This window comes from Carassius carassius, chromosome 33 (genome assembly GCF_963082965.1).
Source record: "Carassius carassius chromosome 33, fCarCar2.1, whole genome shotgun sequence".
In the NCBI taxonomy this organism is placed as follows: Eukaryota; Metazoa; Chordata; class Actinopteri; order Cypriniformes; family Cyprinidae; genus Carassius; species Carassius carassius.
The window spans coordinates 4,209,486-4,230,691 of NC_081787.1; the positions used below are offsets into that span (position 1 = coordinate 4,209,486).

General features: G+C 37.4%; 1 protein-coding gene across 3 annotated transcripts in view; it reads right to left on the bottom strand.

Annotated features, from left to right (window-relative positions):
- Positions 1-21,206, bottom strand: part of LOC132113540 (protocadherin-11 X-linked-like) — a 165,188-nt gene that overhangs the window by 130,756 nt on the left and 13,226 nt on the right. For 2 of the 3 annotated variants that reach the window (XM_059521346.1, XM_059521347.1), the window contains exon 3: positions 17,516-20,002. In XM_059521346.1, the coding sequence (XP_059377329.1) occupies positions 17,516-20,002 (2,487 nt within the window). Of the gene's footprint in view, positions 1-11,712; positions 12,751-17,515; positions 20,003-21,206 lie in introns of those variants that run through there. The other variant, XM_059521348.1, reaches the window with a different exon arrangement.

Consider the following 21,206-nt stretch of genomic DNA (forward strand, 5'->3'; position numbering starts at 1 on the left):
CAATGATAGAAAGACAGCAGTCCGCAACAGGCAGCTTAACCTTGACAACACTAAAACTTTAAAAGTATGTTGCTAAAAGTATACCTCTGGCATTGATGTTAGATACCTCATGTCAAAGTTACTTAAAATCACATGACCAGATGCTGCAAGCGAACAGTTTTTGAGTTCAAAGCGTCTTGATTCAAACTGAATGCTAAATTCTGTTTTTCTACACTGCATTTTAGGGCAAGTTTAATGGTGGCAACAGCTGCACATGACGACTGTTAACATTACAAGTGCACTTGCTCGCTGGTTGATTAAGAAAATAGTTTCACTTCTGGTAACCTAATTACATCTCCATTCTGTTAAGTCAAACACGAGCATTAATATAAGACTAAAAGAACAAATTGTTGATTATAAAAGCTGCTTTGTCCAGCTTTGAAGTTGCAGGAACCACGGCTCCTTTCACAGCCAGAAATGTTTCATTATTCATGCGTTTTAATTCATTTCAGGAGGCCTAGCCAACTAACCAGTTTATATGAAGTGACAGAAAGACTGAGTCAGATTAAATTATCCTCCTCATGTGATTCGCTCCCTTCAGAACCACTCCTCCCTCCAGGTTCCCCTCCCACCGCACTGCCTTTCCAACAGCTTCTGTGTCTGAACCAAGTCCAGTCACACGTCTTTGTTTTAACTTTCCAAGCCTCAAGTGCATGCAAATTAATTTGGCACTTGAAGTTTGAAGCATAAGATGAAGAAAAATTCCCCAAGTGCAAAATCAAATAGATAAGAGGCAGGATCCCTCACTTTGCGGGAAATGTGTGTTTTGACTTGCTCTGCCTTTCATGTCTTCTCTTTAGACTTAATCAGTCAAGGACAGCTGGTTTTGAAGGCACTTAGTTTTCAATATCCAATTGCATTTACAGATTTACTCCATTAATATAATACATCTGGTGTAAGAACGGAAAGGAGACTAACCCTTTATTTCCATAACAGCGATTTCTCTGATTGTTTGGTTGTCTTGATCGTCTGTGATTGCTCTTCATGTTTATGAGTGGCATGGTTCTGGGTATCTGGCAATCATTTTTTATAGATTGATTTAAAGAACACAGACCCTGGGTTCAACTTTCTCTTTACAATCTCAGAAAGGTTTATACTGTACATTATTTTTAAGTAATCAATTTCCATATGGTGAAAATAAACATAATTTTTGCTTCCACTGCCTGCTTATTGTGTTCTATTAATGCTGAATTTCAGCAGCATAAAAGAAATAGAGTAGGATGGGAAGTTGTTTGGAACTTCACTCTGAGCTCTTTAGACTGAAACCACACATTGTGATTGCAGAAAAATAACCCACACAATTCCTTTCAAATAATTCCAGTTGCCTATTCACTCTTGTATTATACATAATTTACCTCTGATCAACGTTTTATATAAACCTTCCAAATAAAGTTATATCCTCCAAACATCTGACGGCTGAAAATCAATCATTAGATTCTACTTTAGTTCTAGAAACCCAGCTGGAGCTGAAGTCCTCATATTCTAGCTTAGATGCTGTTTCAATTTTCCATCGAAGTATGGCTAATGCACAACATACGTAATACTTCTAAATTCAATTATATGAAAACTTGGGAAAATGACATATTATGCTTAATTATTTATCATAGTTCGGGTCTTAAGTGAATAAAATCATACAGCATGGGGAAATATTCTAAAGTAGGTTACAGTAGACTCAGTATTTCCACAATAACTTTACCTTCCTAGGATTTGCTGTTCATCCATACGCGAGTAACTGTCTCTAAATTGTCCTACATTGTGGTGAAAAGTGTAAGGGTCATCTGTTATGCTACAACACGCCATCACACAATATTGGTCAGCATCGACAGAACACTTTAAAGTAAAAAAAAAAGGCCGACTTTGACGCCCCAATAGGGCACAGCAAGGAGATGAATTTAGAGTAAACTCTGTGTTGAAACTCATAAATCTCACATTACAGGCCATATTCAGCTGGGAACATTCAGCATGAGCTCCAGCCCAGTGTCTTTTTTCATGAGTAGCCATCTTACTAATTACTCGACATGCCGGTTTTAGCAATGTGGTCAGGACTGAATGCTTGTCCTTGGTACTGTAAGTTAGCAAGCTGAATATGCTTTAAAATTCCCCTTCGAGTGTTATCAAGCTGTCAGACAACAGATAACTGGCTAAAAAGAAAAGGATGGTTGGAGTACCTCGACATCGCCTCATCCCCGCCGTTCACCAAAGGTCCGATGTTAGCATTGCGACGAGAACTACAAAAGACTCCCCGAAGAATTCAAGCTGTGGTCGATGTGAGCAGGGGGTCAAGAAAATGTGGTATGTCTGGGTGACCTTAATCACACACACTCCGGTTTCACTTGTGGGCCTTATTTCAGGTCACTGCCTCAAAGTCAAAGGAGGGCACAGTCATTATCCCCAGCAGGAGAACCCAATCATCCACACAATGAAATGAGCTCTGTTCTCACAATGCACTCAAGTGTTGTCCATCTCCCTGGGCTGAACACATGTATTCACTGTACGTGCTAATCTATGAAGTGAATTAGCCGTAAGGAATGTATCTTGGTCTGCTCGCTGTTGCCTCGACACAAAGCAGATTTACAGCCCATCAAACAGCATCACTACTGAACCAACATCAAAACCAGTGTCTTGAAAATAGACTATATTAGCCATATTGTGCATTATGGTTTGCTATTATGGCTAGACATTCTGTCAGCTCTGTCTGTTATTGACGTTATGCATGCAATAAATGTATTACATTATATAGAATAGATTAGATGTTCTTTCAGTGGTATTATTTCTTTGAGGCCTTCATGTGTTTCAAATGGGTAAGCGTTACAGTTCAGTAACAGCAACATGCCAGCCAATGTAATCTCTTTAGTATTCATATGTAAAGTGTGGATCAGGCACATCTAGGTTTATTTATACTTGAAATATACACAAATTGACAGCATCTAAATTATAAACCTTAAATAATCCTAAAATAAAGTTATTAAAGTTTTAAAGTTAAATAAAGTTACAAATTAATACATTGCATATTGGGTTACATGGAATATCAAATTCATTAGTTGATTTTATTGGATTTATAAAATAAATATATTATTACATAAATAAATAAATAAATAAATACATGGAACATACAATTGATATATTTCATCTATTCAATTATTTAAATTTATAATAATTTAAATGTTGCCTTGGCAAATAGCTGAAACAAAATGTTACATTTATTTAATTCAGAACGTTTATTTTATTTTGTAACACTTTTTTCTTCTTCACAGTTTTAATGTTAGTTTTAGTTTTAGTTAGCTATAATACAAATATATATATTTTTTGTTTTATTATTCCTATCAACATTTAATTTATATTATGTTAATATTATAATATAATTTATATAAATGTATATTTAATTTAGAAATACATTTAAAGTGCATGCAAATTAAGTATAAGATAATATATATATATATATATATATATATATATATATATATATATATATATATATATATATTAAAAATAAATTTCTTGTAAAATCCATCACAGAATCTTGCTATTGCTATTATTGTGTTTTTGATATATATATACAGGTATATATCAACGTATATATAACGTAGTAATGTTTTTTCTCTAAAAACTTAAATATATAAAAAAGCTATTTTAGATAGTGTCAATATGTTGATGTACATATTATAAGCTCTATTGTCTATCCAAACCATTCATGTACTGCACACTTTGTGGACAAATACTATGCTATTGGATAGACCTGAATTGGCTCCTGTTAATTAATACTGGGGCTGTGCTTCTGTAAACTCTTTGTAATCTTGATTTAGAGCTATCAGGCTGCAAATTAAGTTAGACAGAGCTGCCAGTCCACAGGCACTCTCGCCTATGTTTAATTAGTACAGATTGACTCCCTCATTGGAGTGCAACAGGTGCTAAAGAAAGACTGCAAGTGATGGCATGAACATCCCTCATTGATTTCAATATCACTCAGTACAATGGCTTTGTTGTGTCACCAATGTGTCTTTACACCGGAGGTCCCTGCCATGCAAACAAACACGAAACAAGCAAAGCAAATACTCTGCACTTAAAGCTTGACAGCACTTTAGTCAGACTTCAAACTATGTGTGACTGCAGCAAAATGACGATCTGCTCTGGTGAAGGCTGAGGTGAATACATTTCATCTTGTGTGATCTAACCAGCCAAAAAACATCACAAATAACTATGGTGTTGGCAGAAATCACATGCAATAATCCGTTTAACTGATCTATCAAAGGTAGACTTCACATACTCAAGCTAATGAATCAGTTATGACTCCCGTCATTTGTTTCAGAGCGTTTTAACACGTTTCACTTGATTGCATGAGCTCAGCTGTTCATTTTAAGGGACAGTGGCTCAATGTTTTGGGGGAGGAATAACATTATCTGTCCATGTGCTTGGTTTCTGCTTATAAAGATTTATCATGCCCACCATCCATAGCACTCCGATGACTTCGCCCCATGCAGACAGATTGCAGAACAGTCAAACCCCATTTGCATTTAAATATGGCAGGATTTAAAAAAAAAGCAATATGAAAGTACATGGCTCACAAAAGAGAATACTACTGTTTTTTATCTAGCGATCAAACAATAATAAAAAAAAAAATACGACATTTGAAACAGCAATGACCATATGAGGTATTTATGCCTTTATGTGATCTCAAAACATCAATGAGCTTTGAAAAACAGGGGTACTTTGGTCTGGTCTTATGATTTTGTTTTTGTTAAAGATTTGAACTACGATCCAAGCCTGTTCAAATATTAAAATCTCAAACACTTTGAAAGGAGCGCTTTTGGTGTATTTAGAGAAGTGCTTGTGCTTGGTTTGAAACAGCATTTGTTTTATTTGAGCAATGAAAACCAGTTTTAAAAAATGTTTCATAAAGAAGCGCAAGACTGCAGCCGAGGAAACAATGCAGTAGCTTTCAAAGTGCTTACTAGGCAAGCGGCAGGCATCTGAAGGCATGCGGGGTCTACAGGGCAGATCTCTGGGGCAGACAATCTTTACGAACAGTATGTTTCCAGCTCCTGCTCGCGTTCCCCTGAACAGCAGGCCCACTTCTCTTACATTCAACTGCCTGCAGCCAAATTTAATATAAGGAATGCATAATGGCACACACACTATCCTATAATGAAATCTTGTCTTGCCTGTTTTGCAGTGTAGTACTGAGCTGATATTCCAGATCAGGATTTTGCATGAAGCAACACAAAGTTTCGATGTCATAAATATGTGATGAACCATACAATGAATAGCCAACTTAAAAATAGCAAGCTTTCTGCCCTGATATTGACATGTGTTAATAACCTGTGGCAGCAGGTTAACACTGGAAGATTGTCAATACAAGCTTGCATAATTCTAATTTTGTTGCCTCCTGGATTCTTAACAGTCAGTCTGCTCTTGTTTACTGTCCTCTGAACACGTCTGGCCACCTGCTGGAGATGCATATTAAATAAAGCACACCGGTCATCCAGTCTGGCCCCTGATCACCTCATTTTTGTCCAATTAAAAAGGACGGCTAATTGAATTCAATTCCATTTTGCACCATTTGACCACATTATAAAATGTTGTTCTATTCTGTTAACACTTTTTTCCCCTCCAGTCTAGCACCGGTTAACCTTTAAAAGTGCATTATATGGTCTCCTGGCTACGTGACGTCCAGATGTCATCCACTCTTGTCGTTCCGAGTGCTAATGAGTCTTCTGCGGACTAATTAGAGAAATATGTCCCGTCTATGCTTGCAGTCCATCCCTTGATGGTGAGGTAACTAAAAAGCAGGGATGCATAAACTAAGGTTTAGACGTAGTGGTGTTGACCGAATTTCCTTCTCCATAAATCTTCTCTATAAATCTCATAATTTGAGAGAAAAAAAAGTCAAAATTGTGATAAAAAGCAGCCTTGGACTAAAAATATTCAGCATATTCAAAATATTCAGACCCCTAAACTTCTGAACTCTCTTGTATGTCATTATTACTTTTATTTCTTTCCAAATATCCGGAAAGCTATTCATAAGAACCTATTCAGACCAGGCTTAGGGAGCGACGGCTTTCTGTTCAGCGCAAAAAACACAAGCTGTGTTGAGGGACAGCTCTTTTGAAGGGCTATTATAAAGTCAACAAAGTCAAGTCAACAAACGCCTCGAAAAAAAACAAAAACGCTTGTCCATTGTGTGGTCAGATATTGTTCGGAGCAGGGTTCAAAAGCCTGCCCTAATTGGGTCTCACTCCAGAGACGTCTACTCCATGTCAGCTATATAGCGTAAACTCAGCGGCAGAATGAAGCGGAGAGTGTCTAAGGCTCAGTGATTAGCACCCTGCCCAGTTAATTTTAGCAAGGTTTGGAACAGGACTAATCAGGAATTAAGAGTCGGCATCCACCCTAAACCGCCTTCTTTACGCCGTCACAGGGGATACTTTCAGGTTGGAAAAAAGGCAATTGTCTGCTGTCTCCGGTTATCCTCAGGAAAGCCTATAATCTGGCTGACAGTGCTTAAGGAGTCAAGCAGCAAAATAAACAGCATTGATTATCATCCACTGTTCTTTTTCACCTTATTTCTTGTCCTGTAGATGGATGAGCAAGTTTGGTGGCTCCAACCCCTCCTTCTTACCATCTGCTTCAGCAAATGTTAAGGCTGGGTAAATACCCCTGAGTCCTCTGTCTAAACCAGATTACCAACTATTCTAAGAAGAGGCTGGGTTCTTATCTTCCTTCAATCTCTTTTGCAAGCGCAAATCAAGAAATCTGTGCTGGATTACCTGGATTACAGTGGATCTGAACAATGTCTGTAAATCAACGCCTCCCAACCCGATCTTCTGCTTACTCACTTAGAAAAGAGCTCGTTCAAATGTCCGTCAGACACACTTCCACATGACACCGTTTTCTAGACACAATAAGATCTGCAGCTAGAAGCAGTGCTTTCTAAGGAAAATTAGCATATGTGTTTATCACTTATTGTAGTTGACCCATAAATGTTGACAACCTATCTGACTTCATTTGAACAATATAATATAAAAAGAGAGGGCTTCTGAACACTGTGCATGCTGCACTTTTCCATTCACTGTAAGAAGCGATTTGTTTGACATTTGTTTTACAAGGATTTTTATAGTACGAAAAGGAAAATACTATTTCAGTATTTCTACTTGCAACCTGCATGTGTGTACAGTGGAAGGCGTCTGAGAGCTTTTTGTAAAACATTTAGTTTTTAAGATTGCTATACACTAAATAGTTAATTAATAATAGAAAATAAAGAAAACAAATGTACCCTTTTGTGTTGAAAGTAAGTCATAAGAGTTTTGAGTGACATGTATTTATTTATTCTTAACCTCGTGTTGTTCCAAAGCTGTATAACTTTCCATCTTCTGCAAAACACAAATGAAAATATTTTGAAGAATGTTGGTAACCAAACCACTTGGTGACCTTTGACCTCCATTGACAAATTATCTCAAAATAGCTTCAATGTTTCAAAGAAAGAAAGCAAGTCATACAGGTTTGGAAAGTCATGGAGATATGTAAATGATGACAATATTGATTTTGGCTGTTAACAATACATTGCAGAGCAGTGCAAAGATGTGACACACAAACGTTACCTTGCTAGAATGACTATGCAGACAAAATGAAAAACAAGCCCTGGAAATTGAATTCTGATCCCTTGTTTAAAAGAATGTATTTCTAAGACAGCATCCTCCAGAAGATTAGTGTATAACAACGCTCTTCAATTGAATTTCGAGCATTTAATCAGACAGCAGTGTATTCATTTTGAAGCTTTTTTTTTACATTTTCCCTTAAGAATAATAAGCCTATGCAACCTGGCAATCCAAAACAAACAAGAACGACAATCATGTTTAAAAGCAATTCTTAAGTCCCCGAAAACCAACAAAAAGCTATATAGCTGCAGAGACCCATTTAGGACAATCTCTCCTGCATTTGAATGTTAGAAACAGAGTTTGTAGTTGACAAAACACACTGTTCAGTTCTATATTCAAAGAAATGTCTGCATACATACAGAATCACAATTCGCATCCTTAATCAATAGCATTAATATCAGCCATCTCAGAGCAATTGTATGCAAATCCATGCAGGCTAAAAATAGTCAGCACTGTGTGGCTTGTGAATATTTATACCATTGTACTTTTAACCAGTGGGCACATTTTAACAAGCCACAGCGACAACCAGTGTCTTTGAGACACCGATTTTTGAACACACAGATGTGGAAGTGCAGAAAGGATAGCATGATTGAATTATTCAGTTTGGCAGAGATTTGGCAGCAGGAGCACGCAGCACTGCCTTGAGTGCAAATAACAGAGACCATCTTCCTGTTTCCTACCCTGCTGTACAAAAATGCACAAATAGCACTACATAGCGATAATCAGCAAACCCTTTGGGACTTGGACACAATGTTCTCAGTCTGCAGTAATTCCCTGGTGTACCTGATCATTTATAACGACGGATGACTCTCCTGTACCCTCAAATCCCGGCCCCATTCTGCCCCTCTCTGTGTGTGATGTAAAACTGAGGACACAGGATATGATCGATATGAATTATAGATACGATCTCAAGACATATGTTTTGTTGCACTTTCTTAGCAATCTGATCCTAGTCTGTCCTCCTCAAGATACATTTTGTCATTCTAAAGTCCAGGCGACTTATTAATTCATGAGCTCTCTATGTTGCATTACTCTCATAGTCAGCACCTGCTGGAGACGTACTTTCACAGGCATTCAGACTCAAGTAATGCAATTCCTCACTGGTATCACTTTCATTGTGCTGTGCCTGGCTGTGCAGTTTGTTTGAAATCGTTTCCTTAAATAATCTAAATTAAATGCAGCTCTTTAGTTAATTTTAGATAGAATTTATGTATTTATGCATTTGTTCTTTCCCACCAACACTCACTGGAAACGAAGACCAAAAAACACTGTGGAAGGTCAGATGTAAAGGTAAAGTGCAAACAAATGAGACAATTAAAAAGTTACACTTTCATGACATAAAAAAGCAACTGCATCTATTACATACAAAAAAACCCAGTAAAATGTTTATTTTATAAAATTCTACTGTAAACAATAATACTGTAAACTCTAATAACAGTTTACTATTTTAATATATTTTAAAATGTAATTTATTCCATTATCATGTCAAAGCTGAATTTTCAGCATCATTACTCCAGTGTCACATGATTCTTCAGAAATCATTCTAATATGCTGATTTGCTGCTCAAGAAACATTTATTAGTATTATCAATTTTGAAAACATTATATTGTTTTTTTGTAACCAAGATACATTTTTATCAGGATTCTTTGATGAATACAAAAAATTAAAAGAACAGCATTTGTTTGAAATAGAAATCTTTGGTACTGACCCCAAACTTTTGAACGGTATAGTGGTATAGTGTAAATGAACGTTACCTCATTTTGTGAGTAAATGATTTTCAGTTTTTGGGTGAACTGCACCTTTAATATGTTGAAGGTTGTTCTAGGCTAATGCGGTCAATCCCTGAGGCATCTCCATTATTAAGGCCATAACTTTACAGACCCAGTTAACAAGTCTCCTTATTGACAGTTGCTTTATTAGATTATAAGCAAATGAGCAGGTGTTTCAGCTTTGTGCACACCACATGGAGCCACATAATCCACTGCATGGAGCTAGCACTTCTGTTTGATTCAGTGGGAATTCTCTTTCCTCTAAATGCTGTCAAACAAATAATACATTTAAGCTCAATGCCACAAATCAAGCAGAGCCAACACAAGAGTCTCTCCTCAGTTGTCACACTCAATTTGAAGAATAACAATGTCTAAATTTCATATCTTTAAGAAACATAATTTGCTAGCAGATGGAGACCAATCTGTTGGAAGATTTTTGCCCAAACTTTAAATCCAAATAATAAGACTCTCTGGAATACTTGATTGCGATTGGTCGATTGTGGCATTCTGCACTCAGATTTGTATAATGACCACATAACAGTAGCCTATAATTGACATTGTACAAGGCAAAAGATTCTTTTTTTGTTTGGTACTTTTTGTATTTTCTTAGCTGTTAAAATGTTTACATTTATGCATTTGGCAGACGTTATTATCCAAAGTGACTTACATTGCATTCATGCTACATTCAATCAGCTCATGTATTCTCTGGGAATTGAACCCATGACCTTGATGTTGCTAGCGCTGTCTAATGTCGAATCAGAACCCTGCTGAAGTTATCTTTTACATAACTTACACTGAATTGTTAAACATGGTTTCGTATTTATCGGTAACACTTGTGCAAGTTGAGTGAGCAAAAAGAGTTTAACGAAAGAGCAAATGTGATTTGATGATGGTCTTATCATTCAGATCTTATGGAAGAGTGCATACCAACATTGTCATGAATGTAGACAGAGTTTAGCACACTGAGAGTTTACATTGAGATATTAATAGCAGGCTGACATTTGCACACTATCAAGAAAAAAAGATACAAGCTCAACATAGTGAATGTGCACCATTTTCTCTAATCACCAAGGACATATTTCCCTCAAGGGAAATGATTAGCTCTCCAGTCTTGCAATTTAAAGTAACTTTGATAAGCAATTAAATTGTTTTCTATTGCGCCACTCATTTATCCATTCTTTCATGTGAACTTCTGGAACAGCTGCTTTGAAAACAGATACATGGGAACAATGGCTGGCTCTTGGGCATGCTCACAAACGGATGTCGAAGAAATACAGTTGTGTGATCAGTATATATATAGGTATATAAGGTATATTTCTAAAGATGCATAAATTCCAGTGCAGTTGCATACTTGGGCAAAAAAAGAAAAAGAAAACGTGGTTTTGTAATTGTAGCCCATGTGGGCTAACATGACTTCTGTGTTTTATATAAGAACAAGTAAGTAAATAACATTAGAAAACTACAATACAGAAGCATTAACACTAGTCATCTCCATTTTTTGACCCCATAGTATATGAACATAAAATTGTTTGGTCAATAAATGACACATGGAAATCTACAATACAATGCAAAAGACTTTAATAAACTTCCAAAGCTCAGACATACATAAAACAGTTATATACAGTTGACTTCACATGTTGGCAAAACAATGTAGAATACAAAGATGTAAGGTGCTTCATTTATAATGAACGTGATTTAACCAACTCCTTACATGAAAAGAAAAAAGTCAGTTTGTTACTTTTTCCCCCTCTCATTCTTTGTATGTGCAAATGTCCAGCATGTCTAATTGTTTCTTGCACTGTGCACAGTTTTAAGTGTGAGACATTCTGTGTTTCCTACTCCAGAGTGTTACACTTGACACCATTAAGACATTTGATACCGCCGCAAGAATAAGAGGTCAAACATTTGGGCCCAAAGACACTTCTACAAATCAGTCCATTTGCTAAAAAGGAGTAAATTACTGCTTGAACAAAAGTGCTATCCATTGAAGCAATTTATAAGTGATGTAATAGTCATTCAAGACATACCCGACTGTTAAGTTTCACAAAAGAGAGCTTTAGCTGTGGGATGCTTATTATCACGACTTTAAAGTGCTCATGTAGGGTGAGTTCTCGATTTATCATAAATTTATTGCTGTTGACATGAAACCTGTATAGTCCACATTGTATTCTCGTGCTCGTTGCAGTATTTTCTACTTTTAATATACTTGTATTATATATATATATATATATATATATATATATATATATATATATATATATACTTTTTTTTCCTATCTCCGGTTGTATGAATACATAGCATGTCAGTTTCAGAATATACAAACACCCAGATGATGTAACTAAAACCTGCCATCTCGTATGACAAGATTGCTGAAGGCTTTCTATTCAAAATCAGTTAATACATCTCAGAAGTTATATTGGCTCTGGTTAAAGCCAACAGACAACAAATAAAGGTCAGACCCGGTGTCCCTTTTTACTGCGTACAAGGGGATTCTTTGATTAGAAGCAGGCCACTGTCCCATATGATTGCATCCTAGCAAAGAATTGGGGCTCTTTTTGAAACTTCCACGTCCCAAATTTGGAGGCAATCAGTGACAGAGTTAAAAAGTTCTGGTACCTCCTATGGAGGGCCATGCATTTCAATGTTAACAAATGCTGGGACAGTGTGAGGTGTGCTGTGGCAATCAGTGATGAGGAGATCTCCATCTCACTACTGTGATCTATCGGATACAAGCACAGATTGAGCAAATGAAAAAGTAAAAGCAGGTGATCAAAGGATATGAAAAAAAAAAAAAAACAACCACCAGGCACATCAAAGTTTCATCGAACGTGTCAATCAAGAAAATCAGTGAACAAAATCAATAAATAGACACACAGACGACAAGGACTGTGGCTGCTGCTATACATAAATACATATCTATATAAACATTCTATACAGAGGTCTTTACCATATACCTATTCAATTTGGATAAGCAGAGTGGAGGTGTCTCTTGTGCCCTATTCGGTGCAACCGGTGAATGAGGACAAAAGGGGTAAACAATGCATTTCAAACCTCCTACATGTCACAAGCAGAGTTTCGGACAGTTAAATTAGTCTTGTGTTACTCTCTAGGACTCGTTTGAGGCTGGAGAATGTGTACAGTTCATGTTTTCACCTCTTCTGTGAGTGCCTTCCTCTCCCTCCCTCCCTCTCTTTAGGAAATGGCAGCTAGAGATTGATTTTTATCCTGTGGGAGCGAGCTGTACCTGTGCCACAGAGTGTGCCATAGAGTGGTGGTTTCAGTGCCGTCTCCTGTAATATAGAGAGACAGACAGATATAGGGAGATTGTAGTTACAAAATCATCTGGCTTGCTAAGCTGCAGTATGTACTGTGTACCATGATAACGAAGGCCTCTCTCTCTGGACATATACATTCACATGCATACATAGAGAGAGGGAGAGAAATAGCATTCTTCAAGGAACAGACCAAGAGTGGTTGATATTCTTTTTATCTTTTCAGATTTACCTTGAAGAATGCTTGGAAAAGTGACTAGTCAGTGCATGCAGGTAAACCAAATTGCTTTTTGCTCCAAATGTGCCGTGACAGCCACCACACTACAGCAACACTCATTCATTTAATGACTACAGGAAGCTCTTGTGACTAAAACCAATTTCCTTTTAAGATATCTGTGGTACAACACTATAATGAAGTTTATTTTTTATTATATGATAAACTCAACTAATAAGGTTATATTTACTTCATTATAACTCAATCTGTTAAATCCATAATTGAAATATCTGTGAGCAGCTGTGGATGTGTTTGATCTGATGTGCATGTGCAAGAGGAAAATACCATTTCAAAGCTCTTTATATCGTAGATTCAATCTTCAGCCATGCTAAATTAACATTGAGTGACTTTTAAACAACTGATATTACAGTAAGCCTTCCCTGATAGAACACAACGACAGTGATGTCAAGGTCATGGTTTGTTTCCTAGGGAACACATATGCCGATAAAACCTATATGCATAAATTCTGGTTTATTTGAAAAATAATAATAATAATTAAAAAAAAAACTCAAGCCTTAGAAATGCAAAAACAAACAAAAATGTATTTCTCAACCTTATGTGTTTCCAAGAATAAAAAAAAAAAACATTATAAATCCCTGTGCTGTCACTCTTAATTAATTTAATGCATCTTTGCTGAGTAAAAGTATATAAATATGTATATATATGTGTGTGTGTGGCATTTTATTAATCTAATTAATTGCAAATTAAATATGTCTGTAAAAATAGCCCCAAAAGATAATTTAAAGCCAATAATGTTAAATAAAAAAAGTATCAAGTAGACATAACAAAAAGTAGCTTTAGAAAGAAATATTTTGTTTGATTGTTTGATAGCTACAATAGCCTAACATAATTTATAGTACATAAAAAAGACTAATTTGAGAAATATCTCAGTGTTATTATTATTATTATTATTATTATTATTATTTTCACACAGTGAAATTCAGTGATTAACAAAACAGTTTGTGTAAATGATGACAGAGCTTAAATTTTTGTGTGAATTATCCCTAAATGTAAGATAATGTACGGATATTGGGCGGGGTGGGTGCGTTAACTGGGTGAACATTTTCATAACTAATATACTCACACACACACACACACACATGCATACATATATGGCTGGACCTAAAGTAAAATTGTATTTTACTTAGAATTATCAGTGGCAGAAACAGATGGTTAAAAAAGGCATAAACATAGGTAAGACTTGAGAATTTTAAACGAACATGCAGAATATAAGTATTACTAAAGGGCAAGATGTGCAAGAATTGCTGATGGGCTAAACGTTGCAGAAATTGTCTGGGGTAGGACACAAATTGATGTAATCAATAGAGAGAGAGAACTTCAAGAGAGCTCAATCACTCCATGTTCTAAAAAATGTGTTTGGTTGTAAATCTAGACACATCTGCTCTAAACCCAGCAAGATTCAAAAATGAAGTAGAATTTGAATTATTGAAACCCGGGTGGGTGAGAGCACAAACTGTGGACTCAAGGACATCCTCTCCCATATTTCATGATGTTTTGAAATGCTGAATGTACTAAGAAGCCTGATGCAAAAAAATGTGTTTGACTGTGAGGCCCCATAAGCCTGTGAGGGTATATACATAACAATCCAAATGGAGACATGAGGTTAGAATAGCAAAGCTGCTGACCTCAAATACACACCTGCTCTGAATAAAGAGACCTTATAGCATTTGATTTGACTAGAGTTCTTGCATATTCATGGCCCAGCCAGGGATCAGTCAAGTACGGTGGAATTTACTTGATCTGTCACACCTAAAGTGTGTATTCAGACAGAAGCACCACCACCACCACCGGAGGGACTGACCTCTAAAATCCCTGTCTGAGAACAGGGAGACGAAAGACAAAAAAAGCAAGGCAAATATGAGTGAAAGGGGTGGGAAAGGGTTTCATACTGGTTCTCTGAATGGAGAATGGACCTCTGATGGTATTATGATCCATATGGCCCATAAATATGTTGTATTTTGTCTAGCTTTTCTTTGATGCTGATATCATCCCAGGCCCTGCTAAGCATCCCATTGACCTTCATCAGCGAATGTTTCCTGGGAGAAATGCATCCTTTAATAGGCCCTACTAATGTTCTTGCACCAATTCATCATGGCCAATTCAGACATGATGTTTCTCAGACATCGAGATGGGGTCGCTAAAGTTAAATAATGCTGATATTTGTGAGACACTAGAGATTTTTCACCAAATATTAGGTCCAGACATGATCTGATATTCTAGATTAGGTAAGTAATGGCTCTATCCAAGTCGTGGTTTACAATGACTAAGTAAGAAGAAATATTAAAGACAATAGCTAATATGAAAGCAAAAGTTAGCTTTACAAAGATTATGGAATGGTTGGATACAACATAAAAAGTACTTTAATTCAGAATTGGAGATGATTCAACACTAACTTTCTTTAAGATAATTCAATAGTCTTTACCTGTCAAAAATGCAGGATACCTTTGAGATGTACAGCAATAACATGACTTAGGCATTCAATGTTAAACTCAACATCTTGAAAAGAGTTGAAAAGCTTTATGTTTATTTCTGCAAAATAAATAAATAAATAAATAAAAATGAATAAATAAAAAATCCGGTCAAAACCTGGCCTGCAGTAGGTTTTGAACTGCTGTTTTGAACTGGTCAGTCTCATTAAGAATGCACTCTTTTTCTACAATGAATAAAAATAAGTAGTTAAGTAAATAAATAAATAAAACATCAATCTCTTCATATTCCATACATACCTGCTCTCTCACACACACACACACACACACACACACACACACACACACACACACATTAATTTACTGTAGTAGCTATGGTATTGGCAGAACCAGGCACCACAAGTCACCATCTGAATAGGATTTAAATCACAAACATTTCAAGAATATGATGCAAGTTTTAAAATTTTCAACAAATATTGCTGCATATTTCAAAATATACAAAAGAACAACAACTATGGCAGGGTGAATTACAAATCTAACCTGAATTATGTGTCATTCCATAATCTCACTATATAAACAGACTTATGTATAATGCAGCATGGCAGAGCGTTGCTTTTAACTGCATTTTAAAATAAAGGCCTTATGGTGGAAATGGAACATCAGCTATGTGTGGGTGTCACCTTAAATTATCATTCGCACAATGTATCTGAGTGGATATACTGTAATTTGTAAGAAATGTGCAAAGGGGGATTTTCTTCAATAAGGACAAGAGCTCACAGTGGATGACATGAAATTACAGAAGAAAAAAAACATGATTGCTAATATATATATATATTAATATATATAAATATATATTTTTTTTTTGGGGGGGGGGGGGGGGGGCAGCTAGTCACTGATCATTTAGACAGTGTCCTATTTAGTGTCCTATCACAATCTTCATGCTCAGTCTTGTTTGAATTCAGGTCCCTGGAGTCTCCTAAACTTAAATTCCTGACCCCAGTCCTCGGCTTTCTAACCTGCCTGAGAAAATGGCTACACTGCAGATTCAATGCCTGGTCATTAGCAACATGCAGTTGACAGGTAAAATGAATGGTGTTTCAAGCTATTAGTGAATATGCTTCTATTTAAGTCTCATGTTCCCACAGCTCTGTCTTCACCTTGATCTCTCTGACCTACAATCGCACAGCTCAGTCTTCCACTCTGCGAGAAAGACCAATTGCTGCAGCAAGGCCACCTCTCTCTCCACCCCAATTTACATTTATGTCCCTCACTTGCTGTTATTTATTAGCTATTTTGCATTTGGCACATCTCCTCTGAAACCATAGACTAGAATATAAGTATTCAAATTAACCATCGTCTCATTAATGCCAGCAATTTTCCTCAGAGACAACTTATAAAGTTTCCTTTGGACTGAGTTTGAAATTCTATTCAAAACTAATATTTCCATACTATGTTATAAGTTTCAGCTCTAATGAGTTCTATCAAGCATTTCTGTGGAAAACAATTGTTTTAGCAGTGTGCATCTGTTCAGTTGTTGCTTTGGAACACAACCCTATCTTGTTTGGTTTTCTGTCAAGCATGCTTGGTTTTGGCATGTCAGTCAAGAACAAACATAGCTGTAATCTCAAGCTAGCAATCTTGTTTTTTTGTTGTTGTTGTTTTTTTTTTACACACAAAAAGTTGTTTTGCTAATAATTACTCTTTTGAATTAAACACCTGATTGGAAGACACATCCCACAATCAAAGTCGTCCAACATCTCGCTATCTGTCTTCCTAATATGTACAGTGTCCCTTCAGGTGGTAAATTGTGGCATTTGTTTCTAAAGTCTTCTTCAGTGAAGACGTGAAATTATATTTTTGCTCACACAACCATAAAACCAACAACCTCCCAGTTTTTAAGTTTCAGATTTTCATTTGCATCCTGACATTCATGCATCTTTGAGCCCTTGTTGAAGCTCAGCAAATGCGGCTGTCACCCTCCATTCTACATCTTTCTATCAGAAGGACAGTACAAATGGGAGCTGGAGCAGCAAGTGGTTTAAGAAAGGAACTTGTGAATTACCTGTCTGGTGTGGATTTGTCCAGGTGCTTTGAAGCCCCCTTGACAGCTGCACTCTGAAACGCTGTAGGGGTCGGAGCTGCTCGAGGAACACTTGGAGAGTGTGTCACAGCCCACCACGAATGTGTTGTCCAGCGGGAGTTCCTGAATGACATGATGCTTTTTGGGAGCCACAGGGGTCTCTGGTTTGATCTGAAATGTTGGCTGAGGGAAAGCAGATTTGTAGTGCTTGGCTAAGTCAGGACTGTCGGGTTTGAAGGTAGTTGGTGTGGTAGCCCAGTTATACTTTCCCATTGTCTGCTCCTCAAGTTCAACAGGGAGGTCTAAGGTGCCATTGATGTGCTCGTGAGTAGGGTCATCGGTCTTGGCTTCATCAATGGTTACGAAATTCAGCAGCAAACTTTTTGGTGACCTCTTCTTCTTCTTCTTTTTCTTTTTAATCTGCCGACCCTCCTGGTTGGGTGATACCCACTCGCCACTCTGTTTACTCTTCTGGACAACTTTGTGTCTAGGTGTCTGTCGACAACGTACCAAAGCAGTCACAAAGATCACCAAGATAACGGTCATAGTTCCAGCTATTATGGCAATAACAACAATTACGTAGCCATTTGTCTGGGGTGTCACGTCGTAGTCCCCAATGTTCCGCTCCAAAGGAGTCTCCAAACTCTTGCGAAGTTGCTCCTGGATGAATGTGGAATTGGAGACAGTATCATTGACAAACAAATGGACAAGGGCGATTGCATGTAAGGACTCAGGCTGTCCCAAGTCTTTTACCTTTACCACCAGCCTGTGGAGACCTTGATCTGAAGCTATAATCTTCTCCTGCAGAGTAATGTTACCTGTCATTTTGTCAATGGCAAACAATCCTCTCGGTGACCCTCCAATAATACTGTACTGCAACTCAGCATTCATCCCAGTGTCATTGTCAATGGCAAATACTCTGGTCACCACTGATCCAGGGCTGGTGGTTGAAGGTACTAGATCATAGGAGTAGTTTGAGGAGGGAATGACAAACACTGGTCGATTGTCATTCACATCAACAACATTTATGGTGACCTTGGCATAGGAGGTGGTTTGCGTTTGACCTGCATCAACAGCCTTGACAACAAACGTGTAGGAACTTTGTTGCTCCCTGTCAAAGGTAATGTTTGGTTTGATCACCCCGGTTTTGGGGTCGATGATGAAATTGTCCTTCCCATTTATGATCGAGAGAGTGACGACTGCATTGTCGCCAGCATCTGCATCAGTGACAGTGATCAAACCCACTGTCCCATATAAAGGCAGGTTCTCAGGCACATAGAAGTTGTACTCGGGATGGGTAAAGGCTGGACTGTTGTCATTTTGGTCTTGGACTATTAGCTTCACTGTGACATTGCTTTGGAGAGGGGTAGAACCATTATCCCTGGCAATGACTGTGAATGAATACTTCTCCTGCTTCTCCCTATCCAGCCTTTTGACAACAGAAAGGATTCCAGATCGGAGATTTATGTTAAATCCATCAGGAGCATCTGGGCCAAGACTGTAAATAATAAGGGCATTAGAACCGCTATCTGCATCTGTTGCACTGATTTTTATCAACTGTGTGCCCGGGTCATTGTTTTCCGGAATGGACAGCTGGATTTCAGGCTGAGGGAAAACTGGGACATTGTCATTCTCATCCTTTATTTTAATCAGAACCATTGCCGAAGTGTTCAAAGCAGGTTTCCCAGAGTCAGATGCAACTATCCTAATTGCATACTCTCGAGTGGTCTCATAATCTAAAGGAGCAGCAGTTTCAAGCAAAAACTGGTCATTGAAGACTGGCTTCAGTCTAAAAGGTACATCATGATCAGTGTAACAAGTCACTTTGCCATTCAGATCTGAATCTCTGTCCATCACAGTAATTAGAGCTATTTTTGTGTTAAGGGGGGCATTTTCAGACAACAGCACAGTGCCATTTACAAGATTCATTATATAACGGGTGTCTATAGAGGGGACGTTGTCATTAGTGTCTGTTACATTGACTATCACTGTAGCCCTTGAAGGGGTAGAGCTACCGTCACTGGCCAGCACTATAAGCTTGTGCACCGGGTTGAATTCCCTGTCCAATGGCTGCTTGACAGTAATCAGTCCATTTGTGCTGTCAATAGCAAAATGTTGTTTGGTGGAAGGGGATATTTGGTTGCTGAAGGAGAAGTGAATCTGAGCATTGGATCCCAGATCAGCATCTGTGGCATGAAGGTGAGTGACAGATGTTCCCATTGGGGCATTCTCAGGAACGTTTACCTCCACCTCGCTGTCCTTGAACACTGGCCGATTGTCATTCACATCTGAGACGGTGACCTGCAGAATAGCTGTGCTGGACTTTGGAGGGGTGCCACCATCCTCTACTTTAATTTTCATCACAAAGGTGTCCTTCATCTCCCGATCGAGGCTCTGTTGGACTATGAGTTGGGGCCATTTGTCTCCTTCAGGCGTCTCAATGATGTCCAGACCAAATTCACTTACACTCTGGAAAATAAAATAATAGCAGTCATGTAAAGTCTTTGCAGTATATTGGACTAAGAACAGTACATCTTTAAAATGTTTAGCTAAAAGTCAGTAAGAGAACACCCCCACTTGATGTTTATACTTTAACTTAAAATTTCTGTTTCAGTTGACATTAATATTATTGTAATTATTGTGTCTATTACTAGTTTTTCTTACTTTTAGTGTATGTTGAATTGTATGCTATGATAATCTCTCAGACAGAACAGAAGTAAAAAAAAAACATACAAATACTAGTGTGTTTGAGCCAGTAATTTATACTGGCTTTCAACAAATGTTGGCTTTAGCTCCAGCATTAAACCTTGGGGTTAAAGTTCTTTATTCCTATGAGAAAATGCGCAAGGTCTTCAAAATATTTACTTGACAAGCCCATCCGGGGGTTATGATCCTATAAAGCTAACACTGGATCCCTACATAGTAAACTGTTTCACCGAGCACCTGAAAACTAAAATATGTGCCATAAACAATGCATAGAGCACTGTTTCTGCCCCCAAAGTAAATAGGTCTAAGATGTGGTAAACAATCAAAAATTGTTTGTTGGAGAGGAAATTGCCTTGTGTCATTCCATATTTACTTGGGTAAGCATAAATCATTGCTAATATTCCTGTCTGGAAATATTACAGCAAGCCTTTGCTAGACTCTGATGAACTACATTTTTTCTTCCCTGGCCTTTGCTGACTCCTTAATACGCATGCTAAGTTTACATTTTCTTAAAAACGTAAGAACTATTTGCCAGTTTGACAGAAAATTGCAGATTTAACATTCAAAAACAAAATTTTCTACCAACAATTACAAGTAACAAAGCCACACGGCATCTCAAATTATAATAATGAAACAGTGAGCTAGCCCTATCCTCTTGTGTATTCTGCTTCCCTGCACACAACTTACTGTTTTATACAACTAGCAAGACTTTGGATTTAGTATATGGAAGACAGCTTGTGCAGTTTCAAGTTCATATGTGAAGAAAGAAGCTGAAAAAGGAGTCAAAGAGATAAGCTTAAATTTGAAACATACTGCAAGACCACCACAGATTAAAGAAAAGTGAAAAATCTGAACATTAAAAAAAGCTTTTCTCCCAGCAAGGAGCTAATTCTAGGCAACAGCAAAGCCTGGGAAAAATTAAAACAAATGCATTTGTAATCCCCAAGAGAAACCAGCTTCTACTGTT